Below are 20,361 nucleotides of genomic sequence, written 5' to 3' on the forward strand. Positions count from 1 at the left end.
AGACACATCCATCAGTTGCCCCCAAACTGGGAATCAAACCTGCAACCTAGGTATAGATTTCCTGATTGGAAATCCAACTCGTGACCTTCTGATCCACAGGAGGATGCTCCAACCAACTGAGCCATATTGGCCAGGGCTAATGTGTAACCCTTCTAATGTATTGTTTTCAACAATACTCTGATAAGAGGCTAATATCCAAAATATATAAAGATATATAATTCAACAACAAAAAAGACAATCTTATTGCCCAGGCCGTTTTGGCTTAGCGGTTAGAGCGTCAGCCCATGGACTGGAGAGTCCCAGGTTCAGTTCCCACTAAGGGCACGTACCTCAGTTGCAGTTTCTCCCCGGCCCTGGTTGGGGTCATGTGGGTGGCAACCACACGATGTGTCTCTTTCACGTTGATGTTTCTCTTCTTCCCCCTCTCCCTCCTGCTCTATCTGAAGATAATGTAAAAAAAAAAAAAGACAATCTTATTAAAAAGTGGACAGAGGACCTGAACAAACACTTCTCCCAAGAAGACATATAATGGCCAAAAGATATATGAAAAGGTGCTCAACTTCACATCAAAACCACTATAAGATACCACCTCACCCCTATTAGAATGGCTGTTATCAACAAGGCAAGTATTAACAAGTGTTGGAGAGGATGTGGAGAAAAAGAAACCCTCATTCACTGCTGATGGGAATGTAAACTAGTACAGCCACTATGGAAAACAGTCTGGAGGTTCCACACAAAAAATTAAGAATAGAGCTACCGTATGACCAAAAATTCCTCTTCTGGGTATCTACCTGAAACTTTGAAAACATTTACTTGTAAAGCTACATGCACCCCTATGTCCATTGCGGCATTATTTACAGCTAAGACATGGAAACAACCTCAGTGTCCTCTGACAGAGGACTAAATAAAGAAGTAGTGCATATATGCAATGGAATATGACTCAGCCTTAAGAAAAGGTGAAATAACCGCCATTCAAGATCCATGGGTGGATCTTTAAAGTATCATGCCAGGCAAAATAAGGCAACCAGAAAAGAATAAGAATGTGATTTCACTCCTATGTGGGATATGAAACAGAAAGTAATAAATAAACAAGCAAACTCAGACACAGACAACAGTATAGTGGTTGCCAGAGGGGAAGGTGGGTGGGTGGAGGATGAAGAGGATAAAGGGGGTCAGATATACAGTGACTTAAGGAGACTAGACTTTGGGTGGTGAGCACACAACACAATACAGATGATTTAATACAGAATTGTACATGTGAAACTTAATGTTTTATTAATGTCACCCCAATACTTTTGTTTTGAATTTTTAAAAACTGCCCCGCTGTTGTGGCTCAGTGGTTGAGCGTAGACCCTGCAACAAGAGGTCGCCAGTTCGATTCCCAGTCAGGGCACATGCCCAGGTTGAAGGCCAAATCCCCAGTGGGAGACATGCAGGAGGCAGCCAATTGATGTTCTCTTTCATTGATGTTTCTATCTCTCCCCCTCTCCCTTCCTCTCTCTAAAATCAATAAAGAAAAAAAAAACTGACTATAAAACTACATTAATCAAAACAATGTGGTACTGGCATAAGAATAAACATATAGCCCAAGAGAATGGAATAATAACCCAGAAATAAAGCCTCACACACAGTCAATGGATTTTCAACAAGTGTCAAAACCATTCAAAGGGAGAAAGACAGTTTTTCACCAAATTGTGCTGAGTAAAGTAGACATCCACATCAAAAAATTAAGTTGAACCCCTATCTTATACCATATATAAATAAAATGCCACTCAAAATGGATCAAACATCTAACTGTAAGACCTTAAAAAATCAAATTCTTAGAAGAAAATACAAGAGAAGCTCTTCATGACATTGGATTTTGCAATGATATCTTGGATAAGATACTAAAAGTGTGGGCAATAAAAGAAAACACCAAAATTGGACTTCAAATTTTAAAACTTTTATACATCAAAGGTACTGTCAAGAGAGTGAAAAGACAACCTAAAGAATGGGAGAAAATATTCACAAATCATGGATCAAATAAGGAATTAACATCTAGACCATATCAAGAACTACAACTCAATAACAACAACAAAAACCCAATTTTAAAATATGCAAAGGACTTGAATGGATTCCTCAAAAAAGGACAAATGACACATGAAAAGATGCTCAGGGACATGCAAACCAAATGAGATACCAAGTCACACTCAGCTAGATGGTTACAGTAATGAAGGCAAAGGAAATGACAAGTGTTGGCAAGGCTGTAGAGACACGAAGCCTTTCACATTGTTGGTGGGAATGCAAATGGTACAGCCACTGTGGAAATCAGTTTGGAGTTTCCTCAAAAAGCTGAACATAGAACCCCCAGATGATCCGGCAGTCTCGGTTGTAGGGATGTGCCCAAAAGAATTGAAATAGGGTCTGCAAGAGATATTTGTAAACCCAGGTTCACAGCAGCATTACTCACAAACATCTAAAACATAGAAGGAACCCAAGAGTCCATCAATGGATGAGTGAAGAAGGAAATTAAGGTGTAGACATACAGTGGACCATCAGCTTTAAAAATGGAAGGAAATTCAGCCCTGGCTAGTTTGGCTCAGCGGTTAGAGCATTGGCCCACAGACCGAAGAGTTGCAGGTTCAATCCACAGCCCTGATCGGGGTCATGTGGGAGGCAACCAGTCAATGTGTCTCTCTCACATCAATGTCTCTCTCTCTCTCTCTCTCTTCCCCTCCCTCCCTTCCGCTCTATCTGAAAACTAATGGGAAAATATCCTCAGGATTAACCAAAAAAAGGAGGAAATTCTAAATCATGATGTAATATTGGTGAATCTTGAAGACATTAAGTGAAATAAGCCCATCACAAAAAGACAAATACTGTAGGATCCCACTTCTGTGAGGTACTTGGGGTCATCGAAACCAGAGAGATAGGACGATGGTGGTTGTCAGTTCTAAGGGGCAGGTGGTGTGATTGATTGTTTAAAGGGACAGTGTGAGTTCTGCCAAGATGAAAGTTACACAGACAGGTGGTGATGATGGTTGTACAACATTATAACTGTTTAAAACCACTGAGCAGTACACTCAGAGATCAAGATGGTCAGGTTTATGTTATGTGTACTTTGCCAAAATTTTTAAAATTAGAAAAGCAAAAAGAGATCTACGTGCAGGAAGCAAAATTCAAAACAGAAGAAACAGTCCCATGATTGTAAGATAGAGAAGGGTTTCTACAGAAGACATAAAAATCACTAGCCATAAATTAGCAGATAAATTTGACTGGAATAAAATTCAAGTTATACCACAGAAGATACATTAGAGAAAATGAAAAGAAAAGGATATTTGTAATATTTCTAACTGACATAACTAGTTTCCAGAATGTATAAAGAAGTCCTATAAATTCTTTGTGAAAAACATAACCGAGTAAAACATATCAACAAATGAGAAAAGAGAGACAATGCTCAAAACCACTAGCAATCAGGGAAATCCCCATTAGACTGGCGGAGAGACACCATTTCACATCCTCAGTTCAGCAGACAATGTGGGAGCTAGTGTTGGCGAGAAGCAGCTTGCTGGTGGCACAGCCAATTCTGCACACAGGGCTACTTCTAGAAAAATGTTCCTATAAGTGGCCCTATAACCCAGGAGCTACTTCTAACTTCATAATAGACGCATTGCACAAACGCCTGACAAAACGCACGCATGTTGACCACAACGTCTGCAACTGAAAAATGCAAGAACCTCCTGCTCATCACGAGAACAGAGAGAAACCGTTCATGTTGTGGACTGTTCCTCTCCTGGACACAGTACCACGGGAACGCTGGAAATAAAGCTGAGAGCAAATAGGCAGGTACGAAATAGTAATCTCTGCGCAAATACACACACACACACCATGCAATTAAAACCATGCCGACTATACTGTGGATTTTTTTACTTATGGACACAGACACAGACTGTAAAAGTGGAATACACACGCTGGGATGATGAACATAAATCAGGGAAGCTGTCACCACCAGAAGGTAAAAGGGAAGAAGAAAGCATTTGATTGAGGGATTGTATTCAAAAGATTTTAATTATACCTGTAATGTTTTCTTCCTCTAAGAGAAATTTCCAAACATGATTTATAGGGAAATGCAAAGGAGAGGAACATGCGTGTTGGAGGGATACGTGGGAACGCCGCCAGCCAAGTTCGAGGACAAAAATGCAAATAACTCTCATGGCACAGGCTCTCAAGAAGCTCATGCCAGTCCCAAGAAGAGACAAATTACATGGCAGAAGGTCACCTCCTCCTGACAACCCGAAGTGTCAGTTCAATGACCTCGGAAGTCATGCTGGCCAGCAGGCGGGGAGGACAGACACTCATTTTTGACATGTCAGAGTTTCCACTGTCTTCTAGGACAGGAAACCAACACTTTGTTTTTTAATGAAGGATTCAATGGTGGGGAGACCCGGGCAAGAACATATCTACAGTCTTCAGAACCAAAAGCACAAATCTACCCTAATGATGTAGCAGCCCTGGGGAGTAAATGACAACCTAATGGAGACATCCAGTGTTTGAGGTGAGAGGCCCCGGCCACAGCGGCAGGGTTTCAGGAGAGAAGCTGGTCCTTGTCCAGCCTGGGTGGAAAGCTGCTTCGTGCATTCTGAGTAGCATCCCCGAGAACACTCTATATTTAATGCCCAGGAGAACTCAGAATGAAATATAGAAACATCTATGAACATCAGACTTTGTGTTAATGTTGGGTTACAATGAAGAGAATTTATCAGAACATACCAATGTTAACTCTGAAAGATTCTAGTTCTCTTAAATGTCAAGGAAAAATTAATTTAGACTTGAGGTTTTTACGTTGAAAACTTAAATTTGTAAAAAGTGCTAGAACCAAAAAGAGTGCTGGAACATTTAAGCATATTTACGATTCGCTGTGTTTATACTTTAATGTACTGAATGTACAATACTTAGTACTTGGGAAGGTCAAGTAATAATAAATTTATAAATGAAATGTTAAATGTTTGACATAACTAAGTTTTTTAATGGGATAAAGTTCTATTAGAGTGTCCTTGAAAATCGTTGTTAAAATTGCTTTAAATGTATAAATGTAATTTTGTGTAAGCTGAATCTAAACATTTTTTTCCAGTTTTATTGAGAAATAATTGACATGCATCCTTGTATAAGTTTAAACTGTACAGCATGATTGCACACCTGTTGTGGAATGATTGCCACAGGAGATCTAGTTTCTACCCATCGTCTTTCACAGACAATAAAAGGAAAAGGAAACGTCTCCTGGGGACCAGAGCTTAGGATCTACACTTTTAACAACTCTCTTTATCCTACAGCAGCGTTCTCTGTAGTCACCATGTGGAACGTCAGATCCCTAGTTCTCATGCGTCTTACACCTAGAAGTTTGTACCTGTGACACTTTCCTCGAAGTCCCCATCTCAGCCCTGCCTCTCGTAAGCACAGATCCAATCTCTTTTTCTGAGTTTGGTGTGTTTGGTGGTGTGTTTTTAGTTTCCACGTGTAAGTACAGTCTTTCTCTGACTTCATTTACTTAGCTCAGTGCCTTCAAGATCTATCCGTGTTGTCACAAATTCAATCTAAATATTTGTTAACAAACTGTATTCTTGGATTCGTAACTTTAATAAATTGAATGTTGATATTTTTTTAGAAACTAAGATATTTTCTACATAATCTTTTCAATGCACAAAATCCACTGTAAAGGTGGATCGTGAGGGATCGCCTTTATTTTTTATTGATTTTTTACAGAGGAAAGGAGAGAGAGAGAAAAACATGGATGTGAGAGAGAAACATGGGTCAGCTGCCTTCTGCATGCCCCCCACTGGGGATTGAGCCTGCAACCCCGGGCATGTGCCCTGACCTGGAATGGAACCAGGACCTCTCAGTCCATGAGACATGCTCAATCCACTGAGCCATATGGGCCAGGTTGAAGGATCTCCTTTCAAACCAGGTAATAAATAAGAATTGCCACTATAATTCTCATTTAATCTTATTTCAAGAGTTCTGGCTAACATGACAGAACATGAGCAAGAAATCCAAAAGGAACAGACACGGTGACATCCTGAAGATGACGACGAACCTCCCAGGACCTCGGTCAAAAGCACCATTGTCCTGGACAGTGTCAGCCTCACAGGGGATGTCACACTCAGTGTGAATTCTGCCAGCACTTCTGACCAGCCCCCTCCAGACATAGGTCCCATCAGAATCACGCAAAATTAAGGAGCCACTGTTTCGATGACGAATGACCCAAACGGCCATCTCGGGGGTCGATGGTAAAGAAATGCCACAACAATGGGCACTGTGTAGTCATCAGGAATAGTACATAACAGAGAAGCTGGAGCGTGTGTGATGCGACATGAAGAACAGATATGAACTGATGCGTGTGCAACACGGAGGAGCCCTAAAAGCATTACAGTAAGTGAAAAGCCAGACACAAAAGGGCCTCTTATTGTGTGATGGATTTTCTGTGAATCATCCCGAGCAGATGCGTCTGGGACTCAAAAGCAGAGCAGTCACTGCCAGGGGCAGGGGGACCGCGCTCAGGGCAGGCTTCTCCTGGGGAATGATGGAAGTGTTCTGAAATGAGTTTGTGGTGATGGCTGTACAACTCTGGGAACACACTTAAAACCCCTGAACTGTCCATGGAAAGAGAAGGAATAGTACGGTGAATTTTACCTGGACACACTGCTATACAAAAAAAAAATACAAGTTTTTATGTGGATCATGATCACAACTCCACAAAACGTCAGGAACTTGGGCCCAGAGCACACACACACCCAGCCATGACTACAGTTGGCCCAGGCCCGCTGCCCCGCACCGCACCCCTCACAGGGCCATGGGGACACTCAGACACAAGGACCACGGGCACATGAACACGCATGTGGACGTGAACAGGAGCCACAGACAGCCTGGACCACAAACACATGGCCCAGACACAGCCGTGCGGCAGATGCACGGACACACGGCAGACAGACCCACCGATCCTGTTTCTGCACAGCAGAGGGGGCGCCCCACACAGCTGCAGCCTCGGCCTGGGCCCCCTAACCCTGACCCAGGAACTCAGCCGCAGCCCCCAGACTCAGGATCCCAGCTGGTCTCTAGCCACACTTCCTAAGTTGTCCGTGCAGGAGCCTCTGGGTCACCTCCCAGCCTCCCCAGCCTGCTCTCCAACCTCCACCCTTCCCAGTCCAGCGACCCATTTCCGAAAATGCCAGAGGTGACCAGGGTCCCATGGCTGTTGTTTATAAAGAGGTGACAAGGCCAGAGAAACCCCTGACTGACCCCATAAGCCTAACCCTGACCCCATGTCCTCAGTGGTCACCCACCTGCCCCTGCTCCCCCTCCTGCTCCTTGCTGCCTCCCGGGGGACTGGGCCCTTTCCTGCTGGCCCACTCCCCAAGGGCCTGTGCTGGGCCTGAGGGGTGGCACAGACGTGTGGACCACAGCCCCGAGCCCACTGCATGTGTTCTGGAGTGACCTGGGGACAGCCAGGACCACAGCCAGAGGGCACAGTGATAGCCTGAGAGGCCCCACCCACTGGAGGCTTGCAAAGCTCACTGAGTCCTTACACTGGTCCCTGGCAGGGCTGCTGTCATCCTGGTTCACACGGATAGGGCACCCTCTGCCCTCCCCAGGCCCAGCCAGCGGCTCCGTGGAGGCTCCCATTCCATCTGTCCAGCACTGACTGCTGCAGGCGCCCCTCTGACTCCCAGAAGCACCTCAGTTTGGACAATAAATCAGCAAGAAGGATCGGCAGTGCACGTGCCCCCCCACAGATACTGTCACCCCAGCAATGGTGGCGAGGCTCCAGTCGGCTGAGCTGAGACCCCAGTCCAGGTGGGGTCAAAGGCAGCACTCAACCCCTTCAGGGGGACTCTGCACCGACACAAGAACCCTGGGCTAGGGCTCCCCTGGAGAACAGAGTCCCGAGCCACCAGCACGGGACCCTGGGTCAGGTGGCTGGGACTCAGGTCTGAGCCTGCGTCTTCCTGGCCATTGACTCGAGAGGGCAGCAGTCCCTCGTCGGTGGTCCCTGAGGCCCTGCTGAGGCTCCAGAGACCGTGCCCGGAACATGCGCTGGCATTCAATGGCAGGAGCACCAGCGTCCTCGGGAACGGCACTTGTCATCAGTGAGGTGGGCGGGCCAGGAGAGCTCTGCACTGCCCAGGAGAGGCCCCTGCACCTGCACACCCCGCCCCGTTCACACTGGGCAAGTGAGGGGTTTCCAGGCCAGGGCTGGAGCAGGGGGTGCCAAGCTGGCCAGGCCCCCGCCCCCATCCCCGCCCAGGAGACGAGCTGAGCTGGCAGACGTGGCACAGGCTGCACCACCTCCAGGAATGCTTTGTCACCGACTTTCCAGGTGCTGCTGCTTGCCCAGGAGGCTGCTGGCGGTTGCCATGGAGACAGCCTGTGGGTCTCAGCCTTCCCACCCCCACCAGGCTGAGCTGGAGCACAGGCCCAGGGCCTGGCCACACCTCCCCTGCACGAGAGTGGGTGGGAGACTGCAGATGGAGGAGAGCCGGCCTGGCCTGTGCGAGGCCCCCTCCCTGAGCTTCGCGTCTCCTTCAGAAACCCCAGTTCGGCCTTGTCCCAGGGCCCCTTGAGGTCAGCGCAGGACCCTGTCTCCAAGTAGGAAACAGATCTGTTGGGGCTCAAGCCTGGGGGAGGTGCCCTCGTGCTGAGGCCAGGCTCACACCACAAGCATCGCAGCCCTGCCCACCGCACAGAAAGGTGCAGCCAGGTAGTCACCCTCCCAGCCCCTCCCCCACAAAGGGCAACAGGACGGGGGATCTGAAAGGATTGCAGCCTGTCGTGCTGACCACCTGACCCTCACCACCCCCAGCCTTTGGGTTCTTGGGTGAACTGCTCTGTCCAGCTTGGAGGGGCCGGCGACTTTGGTCAAGTACAGCAAAGCCCTGACCAGTGAGGCCACCGTGACCCAGGACCCTGCAGCAGCCACGGAAACCCCAAGAGGAGATGCCTCCAGTCACAGCCATCAGACCCTTCTCTTCAGGGTAAATTCCACTCCTCCTGCAGGTCCTGGGGGCCAGAGTAGCTCGAGGTCAGGAGCGTGAACGCCAGCTCAGGCTAAACTCCCCGCTCTGCTTCGTGAGGCCTCATTTCTGAGCTCTCAGCTTCCAGTCTGTAGAGTGGGGTGGCCTTCCTGCCAGAACCTGGATGGCCCCCACCTGAAGTCACCAGGCAGAGAGCCCTTGTCCCTTTCAGGATCACCAGCTAAAACAGATCTAAATAACATCCGAGTCTCTGAAAATAACATGAAAATGTCCAGGTTTTGATCAAAACTCATTCATCAAAAACTAGGAGGCCCTGGCCGGTTTGGCTCAGCGGTTAGAGCGTCGGCCTGCGGTCCAGAGAGACCCGGGTTCGGTTCCCGCTAAGGGCACGTACGTCGGTTGCAGTTTGTCCTTGGCCCTGGTTGATCGTGCGGGTGGCAGCCACTCGATGTGTCCCTTTCATGTCAATGTTTCTCTCTCTCTCTCTCTCCCTCCCACTCTATCTGAACAAAAAAATGGAGAAATGTCCTCGGGTGAGGATTAAAAAAAACCCAGGAAGATCTGAGACTGAGTGAGAAGAGACGAGGACCAGACACAGGACAGAGATCACAGAGGGTTAGGACCACCTGACACGACTGAATCCGTCACAAACAGAAAGCATCCATCAAAGACACACGGACGCATCTAATGACAACTTCATAAATGAAAAATGGAGTAACCAGAACGAAAGCTTCGAGTTGGTTCCACCGCAGAAGAGGGACAGAACAGCAGTAACAATGACCCCACGCGAACCACCGAGGAAAACTAGGGGCTCGAGGTCGCACCCAAGGACAACCTCAGGGTCCCAGAGTCCCAGGAGGAAGGGCGGAACGAGGCAGGGCAGAAAAGCGCTGGAATATGTGATGGCTGAAAACGTCCCGCATTTGGCAAGAAGATTAAACCTACAGATTTAAGAAGCTGAGTGAATCCCAAACATGATCAACTCCAAGAATCCACTAGAAAGATAGTCTGCAAACTATAAACTAAGAAAAAAAAAATCTCGATTGTGAGCCTTGGAAACTTGAAAATGGAACAAACAAGCCAATTAGAACCTGAGCAGAATACATGAAGAGACATTTCCCCCAAATGGACGCACAGATGGCAAATGAGCCATGAAAAAGGGTGTCTGACATCAGGGGAGAGGCCATGGAGACCACAATGACCTGTCACTGCACACTCACCAGAGGAGCTAACAGTGACAGTGCCAGTGCCGGGAGGTGCAGAGACCAGCGTCCATGCTGCGTGTGGGAGCTGGAGCTGGGAAGCGTCATGGCCACTCTGGGCACCAGCTGGGCGGTTTCTTTTTTTTTTCTTTCTTTTTTTTTTTTTATCCTCACCCGAGGACATTTTTGCATTTATCTTCAAATACAGCGGGAGGGAGAGAGGGGGGAAGAGAGAGAGAAACATCAGTGTGAGAGAGACACATCGAGTGGCTGCCTCCCACACGACCCCAACTGGGGCCGGGGACAAACTGCAACCGAGGTACATGCCCTTAGCGGGAACCGAACCCGGGACTCTCTGGTCTGCAGGCCGATGCTCCGACTGCTGAGCCAAACCAGGGCAGGGTGGTTTCTCCAAACACGAACACGGAGCTGTAACTCGGCCCAGTAACACCACTGGTGGGCACTCGTCCCAGAGGAGCGAAAACATTCACAGCGGAACCTGCACGCCCTCGTCCAGAGCACCTTTGTCCCGACTGCGCAGACGGGAAGCCGCCCCGACGCCCTTGAACAGGGGCCGGTTACACAGACTGTGGCCTGGACACGGTACCACTCAGCAATGGAAATAAACACCCGGCGACCCGGGGAACCTCGGCCTCCGTCAGACAACGGCCCCGAGTGAAAGAAGCCAGGCCCGAAGGGTACGAGCCCGTTCACGTAACGCTCTTGAAATGACAAAACCATGGGGACGGAGAATGGGTGGCTGGCCACTGGGGCAAAGGAGGGCGAGGTGGAGGGAAGGGGCGTGGGGACGGCGGTGGGGTGGCCGTCCCGCTTGTGATATTGCACTGGTCCCACAGGCTGTCACCAGTCCGCACTTTCTGAATCTCAGGAATCTACAGTCCGCTCACAATCAAACACTTACATTTGTGGAAGGGGAGTGACCGCAGCGTTCGGCTCGGGGCTCAGGCTGTCCTCTTGCAGCCGCCAGCACACGGGAGACTCGCCGTCAGCTTTCATTTCCACGTGCCTGCTCCTGACCACCTTCCCTGCTTTCCTCACCGCCCTGGTGAAGCCCTGAGGCTCGGCCAGCACCCCCAGCCCAGAGCTCAGGCCTGAATGCCCCACCCGAGGGGAGCCTCCCTGCACGGGGCGTGGAGCCCAGCCCTGCAGCAAACCCCAGCCTGACGGGGCACAGACCCCCCAGCAAACCCCCAGCCTGACGGGGCACAGATGCCCCGGCAGGACCAGTCATGGGGCACAGAACCCCCAGCAAACCCCCAGCCTGATGAGGCACAGACGCCCCGGCAGGACCAGTCATGGGGCACAGACCCCCCAGCAAACCCCCAGCCTGATGAGGCACAGACGCCCCGGCAGGACCAGTCACGGGGCACAGACCCCCCCGGCAGGACCCGTCACGGGCTGAGAAGAGCCACGTGGAATTGGCCCTGGTGCTGAACCTGACGCCCCTTGAGGGCTCAGGCTGGGAAACGACCAGTCAGCACACATTTGACAGGGTGTGTCCTGTCACCTCAACTCGGATAGAGGGCCACCGCACATCCAGGTGTGAAGTCCCTGGTCCCGGGCCCAGCCCTGCCAGCCCCTCCTGGCCCCCGGCCTCTGAGCCAGGCTTCTGGCGCCCAGACCCCCTGGACAGCAGGTGTGGGCGTCCCCACCCCCACCCTGGCCAACTCCCCTCCCCAGCTGAGCCCGCAGGCCCCCTTCCTCCCACAGGAGGCCCAGCGCTGGGAGGAGGAGTCTCAGCTCTAATTACATGTCCTGGAAAGAAACCCCAGTTTAATTTGGAGTAAACCGAGAAGCTGTGGTTGGAAATGTCTCCTTGGGGAGCCACCTGCCTGAGCAGGGACACGTTTCTCTGCTGTCCCCCAGGACCAGGAAGGAAAGCCCAGGCTGAGGTCAGGATGGAACCACTGGGGACCTCAGGGTTCTGGGGCTCTCTGCCGGCAGAAAGGGGTCCCAGGGTCTGTGAGGACCCCAGCCCTGTCCCAACGCCCAGCTGCAGTCAGCCCCTCAGGGGCAAAGGTGGGGGCTTCTGAGGAAACTGGGAGGGTGGAGGGGTGACTTGGGAACAGCACCAAGAGGTGGTAGGCTATGGCCGGGCTGGGGACTTGGGTGCCCACTGTCCCTCCTTTCTCACCAGCCCCCCGGAATGAGCGCACAGTCCACTCACCCTCCCATGTCAGACAGGACCACCCACCAGTACCGGACTAGAGCCCCCCCCCCCCCGCCGTGAAACCCTCCAGCCCCCCACAGCCCTGTGCCAGGGCTGTGAATTCTGGGAAGAGGACTGAGGGCCAAGGACCCACACTCGCCTCTGCTGAGCACCAGGCTCCTGTCCATCCCCTCTCTGTCCTCTGTCCGTCCATCCCCTCTTCGCCCGTCCGTCCCCTCTCCGCCCGTCCGTCCCCTCACCATCCTCCGTCCGTCCCCTCTCTGTCCGTCCTTCCTGAACTGCCTGCCATTCCTGAAGCCGTCCACTTTCACTCCTGGTCTCCACCCACCTCACGCTGCCCAACCTGTAAACTCTTGTCCCTGGGCTCAGCCAGGGCGGTGCCCCCCCCACGCCCACTTCTGGGCCCCCTCGTCTGGTCTCTGGCTCTGAAGACCATCGATCCACGAGCATCCCGACAGTGACACCTCCAGCCACAGCCTCCCTCCAGGTGTCTAGATGGAAGCCTCTCACAGCCTTCAAAAGTCACCTTATTACTGCGCCGCCTCTGACACCCTACAACCCTACACCTCCCAGCTCACCTTGCCTGCCCCCCTTATGCGTGACGAAGGAAGCCTGGTACCCTGTATGGAGTGGCCCTCACAACACGCCAGACACCGTGACGGAGCCGTGAAGAACGTCAGTCGGGCAGGGTAGCAGACACGGAGTTCACGAGACAAACACCACATGTCGGTACACTCGGAAGCCCACTAGCACCACAGACCCTGTCCACAGAGCGGGAGAATGTCTGCCTGGAGCCCCATCCACAGGCGGGAGAGGTGTCCCCCTCGAGCCCCGTCCACAGGATGTCCCGTGGATCAGCTCAGCCTCTTCAGAGGCTCACAGAGCCTGAATAAATGAGTGATTAACAAATGATGGACGTGTGTGACGGCTCAAGTGGCCAGGCAGACACGTGGACCAGGAGCCGGGACGGAAGGTCAGCCAATGGGAAGCCCTCAGCCTTCGACCCTGAAGCCAGGACTGGAAGCTCTGCCCCCACCCCAAGGCCAAGAGGCTTCCCTGAGGCAGGGGTGGGTGCCCATCCGACCCAGGGCACCTCCCACACCCTGCACGCCGGCCTCTGGGAGTGAGCTAGGCTCCCCCAGGCAACAGGCCTCCCCAGCCAGAGCCTCCAGCCCTCTGAGCACCAATTATGTTACCCTAATTAAAAACAACAAAGTAACATAACACCCCCCATGGCTGCCCACAGGGACCTCAGCTCAGGAGGGGTTGGAGTTGGGGTCCTTCCCTGATTCCCCACTGGCTGGCACTCACCCCAAAAAGGAACCATGGCCTCCCTCAATCGTGCACACACATACACACGCATGCACCTGCCTGTGCACACATGAACACACACAGTTTCTCAGGTCCCAAGGGAGCAGCTCCCCCATGACTGGGCCAGCGTGTCAACCCCCACAGGACACAGATCACCCTCCCAACCTAGGGGTTTCCCTCGAAACCCAGCACCACCTCTGGGGATGAGGTGCAGAGACAGGGAGCCCGGAGACGCCAGCACCAACTCCCAGCCCTCCTCTGAGGACTTGGGCTCCAAGACCCAGCGAGAAGAACGAGGCAGAGGCAGGCAGGGGGCTGGGGAGGGAGGAAGGTGACGTGAAGACAGAGCCGAGGGAGGTGCAGAGAGGGGACAGAGGGAGGGATCTCAAAGCTGCAGCTGGGGCCTCGGGACCCTCCCGCTGGGCTCCCTGCCTGGCAAGCCCATCCTGCTGACTGTGTGACCAGGACTGTCAGGCAGAGGAGACGTGTCCCGTGTTCCCCACCCTGGGGAGGCCTCTCCCTGCCCCCGAGGGACCAGCCCTGCCCGGCAGCAGCACGCTCAGCACCACGGACAGCACCGCTCCCGAGGGCTCAAGCAGAGGGCTCTCTCGCTTCAACAATCTGCCTCTGTGCTGACAGACACTCCCGGACCCCTCCTGGGAGACCCCAGGCCAGGCTCTGGGGACACCCTGAAAAATAAGATGACTCTGGTCCTCAGGGACTCGCGTCCAGAGGGAGGGAGAGAGCAAAGTAAACAGTGACGCGCCCGCCCGCCCGGGGCCACACTCCCACCAGCCCAGCAGCAGCACTGGGGACAGAGGCGTGTCCCCAGACAGCAGACCTGTGTCCCCGCGGCAGCAGAACCCATCCCCCCACAGAAGGCTCCCACTCCCTTCCCCCCTCAGCTGTTGTGCGAAGTGGGAGAGGGATCAGGTCCCAGTTTCAGAGGCGCCCACCCCAGTGCTGGTGGCCTCTGGCACCGCCCGCCCCAGGACCCAGAGGCAACTCTGTCACCTCTCCAGGGAGAGACCCTCCCGAAGGCCAGGCCACCGTGGGGCCCACTCCTCCATGCAGGCCTGAGCCCTGAGCCTCCTGGGACCACCCGACTCCGGAGAAGAACAGACCCAAGTCCCTGCATAAGGGGGGGCCCCTGGAACTTGGGCTGAGCAAACAGGCCTGTGGAGCAAAGTTCCCCAGTGCTCCCCTCACCCCCACCCCAGAGTTGAAGCAACATGGGCTCGAGACAGCCCTCAGCCTGCTGGGCAGAGAAACAGGCCCTAAAGCACCCATCAGGCAAATGGGGAACCTGAGGCCCAAAGGGGGGCACTCAGCGAGGAAGAGCAGGGTGCTCTGCCCCAGCCCACCCCAGTCGACTCCTCGACCGCTGGGCTGTTGTGGGTCATTATCAGGGTCCGTTTGAGGAGAAACGTGGGGACAGGCTGTGGGACCCACACCTTCCTGGAGCCACTCGCACAGTCGAGCACAGAGCTCAGCGAGACCTTTGCAGCTGGACTCCTCGGGCGGGAAACAGCTCAGACCTGTGGACGGGACCCTCCCCAAGGCCCAGACCACTCCCCTGGCCTGGAAGTCCCTCCCCCGCGGTGACCTGGCCACAGAACCAGTGGGCCCCCCTCTGTGACGGTCGGCAAGCTTCACCTAAGACAGGGCACTTCGCGTTGGCCCTCCGGTGCCCCACGGATGGCAAACAGATTTGCCCACACACAGCCACCGGCAGCCATGCAGCCCGGGCCACCTACCCCGTGAGGACCACGACGAAGTCCATGACGTTCCAGCCGTTGCGCAGGTAGGAGCCCTTGTGCAGCACGAAGCCCAGAGCGATGATCTTGATCCCGGCCTCGAAGCAGAAGATGCCGATGAAGTACGGCTCCGTGTCGTCCTAGAACACACACAGCTCAGGCTCACCCCCGCCCCGGCCCACACATGCCCCCCACACCGGTCCAACAGGAGGGGCCAGGCCCCCACCCTCCAGCCCAGCAGCAGGGGAGGCAAAACGGCTTTTCCTGCCAGGACTGGAGTGACCCTGTCAACGCCCATCACCAAGGGCTGTTGCCAACCCCATTCTACAAGAAAGTGAAGCCCACAGGCCAGGGACCTGGGCCGCAGACTCGCAGCTCATCACAGGCCACCTGGGTCTGAGCCTGGGCTCTACCCCCTGCTCCCGGTTGATGCCCAGAGCGCAGCAAGGGACCCACTTGTGTGTTAACACACTTTCCAGACAATCAAATCTCTTGGGGGCGAACACGGCCTGGCCTCGGGGAGCCTCTGGAGGTGAGGCGTCCAGCCAGCCGGCCACAGGGAAGGGCATCCAGGCCGTGTGGGCACAGGAGTGCGGCCAGAGATCACCCCAGGCCCTGCGGGCCGACCAAGGTGGGGCCAGTGTGGAGCTTGGCTGGGGAGGATACGACGTGCAGACAGGCGCGAGGGTGTGGTCAGCGGTCGGGGAGGTGGCAGAGAGCCTCGGTGCAGATGAGGGGGAGCCAGATCGGGGGACAGACACACAGGAAGGGTCAGCGTGGGGGACAGCCAGAGTGCAGACCACAGCCGCCACCTGCCAGGGATGCTGGCTCAAAAGCAGAGGCGGGGTTGGGGGAAGGGTCGCCCCAGAAGGAGCTGCTCTCTCTGCCCAGCTGGTGGGGGGAGGGGGACCGGGTCTGCAGGCCTGGGGACTGGCTGCAGGGGAGGGGAGGGGCAGGTGGCCCCCCAGGGGTTCTGTCAGTTCCCACTCAGGACAGCACCTGTGCCTTCCTCTCCCAAGAACCTGCCTATCGAACCCTGAGCCCAGGCCTCCCAGCCCACAGCTGATGGGCAGCCCTGTGTACAGTGTCCATCACAGCCCAGCTTCCCCTTCCTGCCACCCTGATGCTGACTCATGACACGATCACCCCCCAGGCTTCTGGTCTAGTGTGGCTGGACGGCCCCCTCTCCTCATCCGCCCCAGGGGACCCGCTGGGCCCCAGAAAACAGATCTGCTTCTGGGAAGACAGAAGGGCCGACCTCACAGCACTTCCCCCAGCTCCACCCTTGACCACGTGGCTGAGCGCTGGCGTGGGGGAGGGCGGGTGGGCCTGCACACTAGGGCTCCAGCTAAAGGCCACTGGGGAAGGCGGTGGGTGGATGGGAAGCAGAGCCCCCAAGACGGGGGGCCGTGGAGGCCCCACCCTGGACCAGGCTGGCAGACACAACCATGAGGCGGACCTGTGGCCCCCGGCCTGCTTGCTCCCCAGCCTCCAAGCCAGACCCAGGCCCTCCTCTCCTGGCCCAGCTCCGTGTCTGTCCTTCAGTCCATCCTAGGGGCCGGCACGCAGGACTGGGGTCAGCCAAAGGTTCCTTAGGCCTTCAGGCCAAGCCCAGGCTGGTCACATTCTGCTCCTTTTCCCAACTGCTCATCCCTCAACCCCTAGAAGTGTGCCCACCCCCCTCACCTGGGAGGCAGGAGCTCAGACTCGGCTAGGTCCCCAGCCAGCCCACCCAAGCCTGCCACCCAGCAGGGACAGGGCTGATCCTGACTGCTGCTCTCTGGCCTCCCTGGCCCCAGCCCCCTAGCCTGCTTCTCTCTGGCCCTACCCCCACCACACTTCCTTGGGGACACGACGAGGGCCCTGTGGCCTGACCTCTGAGGCTCCTGGCCAGAGTCCCCAGTCCCTCTGACTTTCACCCTCGTCTCTGTCCTCCAGGGTGGGTGCTTGCCACTAGCACGCAGCCGGCAAGGGGCCCACAAAACACCGGCAGAGCTGGGCACAGAGAAGGCGAGGGCTGCTCTCCAGCTTCACACCTGGTCAAGAGTCACCACCAGACACACCCTGCTCTGCCTCGTGCAAGACTGTGCTGCGCTTCACACCCAACAAGGGGGCCCAGCCCCACCTGGCCTTTCTCAGGCCCAAAGAAATGACTGCCCCTGAAGCCTCCCATGCCTGGCTCTTCATTTCCTGCCTTCTCCTGGTGCCCTGCCCAACTGTGAGCACCCCAGGGCAGCCTCAGGTGCACCCCTCCCACCACTGGGCCTGAGATGGCGGGTAGGACTGTTCGGGCCCACATCGCGCATTTAACAGGCCATCACTTCTCGCCTTCGCCGAGGTGGGCGTGAGAGGCTTGGAGAAAACCAGTCACCCGAACGTGGGGCAGAGGCCTCAGCTCTCGCTCCGGATCCCTCCCCTGCTTCTCCACATCCAGCCCAGGCAAAGGGGCCTGGCCTCTGGCCTCCCCGAGACCCACCCTTCCCGACGCCCCAGCCCCTCCAGAGATCCCTCCCTGGCTCCCTGGCTGTCACCAGCCCTGGGCTGCAGCGGGGGCTGGCCCAGGGGTCTGCGAGCTCGTGGCAGGACGGGCGAAGACCATTCAGGATGCTCAGGAAGAAAGCCTGGGACGGAAGGTTGCCCAGTAGACGCGGAGGCCCCAGGGGAAGAGACTGAAGCCAGAGAGAGGCTGGCAGACCCAGGACAGCACCAGGGGGGCAGCCAGCCACCCCGCCACAGGGCTCTCAGAGCCTGCCATTCCTGCGCCTGGGCCTTACACATAAATAACACACGCGCACACACACACGCCAGTTTAGGTCTTTCTTTCTTAGGTGAAAAAGGCCTAAGGCCCTGGGACTGGACGGCCCATTTGGGGTGCAGGGTGGCTAGTGGCATAGGGCACAGCAGCCACCCCACCCCATGAGGGCTGGCCGACTCCTCCGGTCTCCCTGAGCCCTGAGGTAGAGGTGAGCCGCCTGAGATCCTCGGGATCCGCATCCCACGAGCTGCCGCCGCCCCCATGCCCCCGCCCCGCCCCCACTCACCAGCCGCTCGGACATGGGCGTCTTGTCGCCCTCAGGGAGGTGCTGCTCCAGCGCCAGCACGATACAGTTGGCGATGATGGTGGCCAGGATCATGTACTCAAACGGAGTGCGTGGGTTAAGGACTGGCCGGGAGGCGCCGCGGGGGAGGGGAGGCGAGGAGGCTGAGGCGGGCAGCGCGCAGTGCAGCAGGCGGCCAGGCGGCCTCCCGAGGGCCGGAGCAGGACCCGTCCGGAGCCCACCCCCTGCCCCCGCCTCTGTCCGAGGGGCCGCGGCGAGGCGGGGCCTCTGCAGGTGCGGCCGCCAGCCCGTCGGCACGTCTCGGCGGCCGTCAGCACCGCGGACAGCGCCCCGAAGGGAGGGGCGGCGCGCCCCCTGCGAGAGGCTGGGAGCAACCCGCGCAGGCGCACTCCTACCGAAAGACACACGTAGCCACATGTACCTACACGGGCACGTGAACATGCATGTCCCGAGAGTCCCGCACGCACGCACGCGCAGGGCCGGGTTCATGTTCTGCCCGCACACACGCGCCAGCACCTGCAGCCAGGCACGCGCACGGGCCTGCGGCCACACGGGGGCCCACCTCTACCCGGACTCGGGTTCACCCTCGGGTGCCCTCCAGGCTGGCCGCGCGCTCTGCATCCGGACCAAGGGAGCCGAGGGACCAGTCCGGGGGCAGGGGCTCCGCCCAGCGTCCACCCGCTCCCGCAGCCGCGGCCACCACGGCCACACACACAAGCGCGCGCGCGCACGCACCCGCGGCGAGTGGAGAGGGGTCCCGGAGCCCCGCCCCGCCCCCTCCACGCTGAGCCGTCCCCGGGGCGCCTCTCCCCAGGTCGCACCCTCCTCCCAGCCCCAGAAAGATGGTCACTGGGCGCTGCACGCGACCCGCCCCGGCCCCCGGCCCAGCCGCCCCTCCCACCCCCGGCGGAGCAGGGACTCCAGACGCAGCGCCCGGCCCCTGTGCCCGCGCCCGCGGGCGGCCCCCCGCCCGGCCCAGCCCCCGACAGGATATGGCCACTCGGTGATGCGCTTGGCGTATTTGCGGACGACGTTGTCCTCGCTGAAGATGAAGAGCGAGCGGTTGACGGTGAAGCAGTTCTGCTTGACCGGGATGGGGTTGTACAGCGCCATGGTGCGCGCGCGCTGCGCGATCGACTGCTTGTACAGGACCCGCTGGCCCGGCGGCAGCCCACCCGGGCCCGGGCCGCCGGCCCCGCCGGCCCCGCCGCCCCGGGCCCGCTCCCCGCCGCCGGTGCCCCCATAGCGGCCGCCCAGCTCGTCTCCGAAGCGGACCATGGCTCCCGGGCGCCGCGCGCATCCCCTGCCCGGCGGCCCCAGCAGGGAGACCGCGGGCGCGCCAGGCGCTCGGAGCGAGGCAGCCACGGAGCCGCCGGACCAGCACCGGACCTCGCCCGGCCCGGCAGCCGCCGCACCCGACTCCGCCGCCCCGCACCACGCCCTATAAGGGGGCGATCACGTGGCGGTGCCCGGCCAATCCGCGCCGCCCCGCCCGCCCAGATTCCGCCCGCCCCGCCCCCAGCTGGCCGCCTCCGCCCTGTCCCCGCCGCGAGGTCCCACCACCAGCCCTCCCAGAAGCGCCTCGGGCCCCGGGTCCTCCCTGGCTGCGCCCCAGGCCTGGGCGGGTGTGGTGAGCGCGCGCCCTCGGCGCGTCCGGGCTTGCGCCGGAGCTGGGCGGTTGCAGCCCGGAGCTGGGCGGGGCTGGGAGTCCTCGACGGCCGTGCAGAGCGGCCCAAGCGGAGCTCTCTTTCCCCCCAAGGAAGCATCACCAGACGCGCAATGCTCCAGCCCGAAGGGGGGACGGTAGGCTCCAGGATCCTCGCGTTTCTTTCCACA

General features: G+C 56.6%; 1 protein-coding gene across 1 annotated transcript in view; it reads right to left on the bottom strand.

Moving 5' to 3' along the window:
* CACNA1B (calcium voltage-gated channel subunit alpha1 B) overlaps positions 1-19,803 on the bottom strand; it is a 146,586-nt gene extending 126,783 nt beyond the window's left edge. The window contains exons 1-3 of the mRNA XM_036261371.1: positions 19,520-19,803; positions 18,508-18,613; positions 15,467-15,606 (exon numbers count right to left, since the gene is read on the bottom strand). Coding sequence (XP_036117264.1) covers positions 15,467-15,606; positions 18,508-18,613; positions 19,520-19,803 — 530 coding nt within the window. The remainder of the gene's footprint in view (positions 1-15,466; positions 15,607-18,507; positions 18,614-19,519) is intronic.
* Positions 19,804-20,361: the final 558 nt, after the last annotated feature.

Source organism: Molossus molossus, unplaced genomic scaffold (assembly GCF_014108415.1).
Source record: "Molossus molossus isolate mMolMol1 unplaced genomic scaffold, mMolMol1.p scaffold_m16_p_14, whole genome shotgun sequence".
Taxonomy (NCBI): domain Eukaryota; kingdom Metazoa; phylum Chordata; class Mammalia; order Chiroptera; family Molossidae; genus Molossus; species Molossus molossus.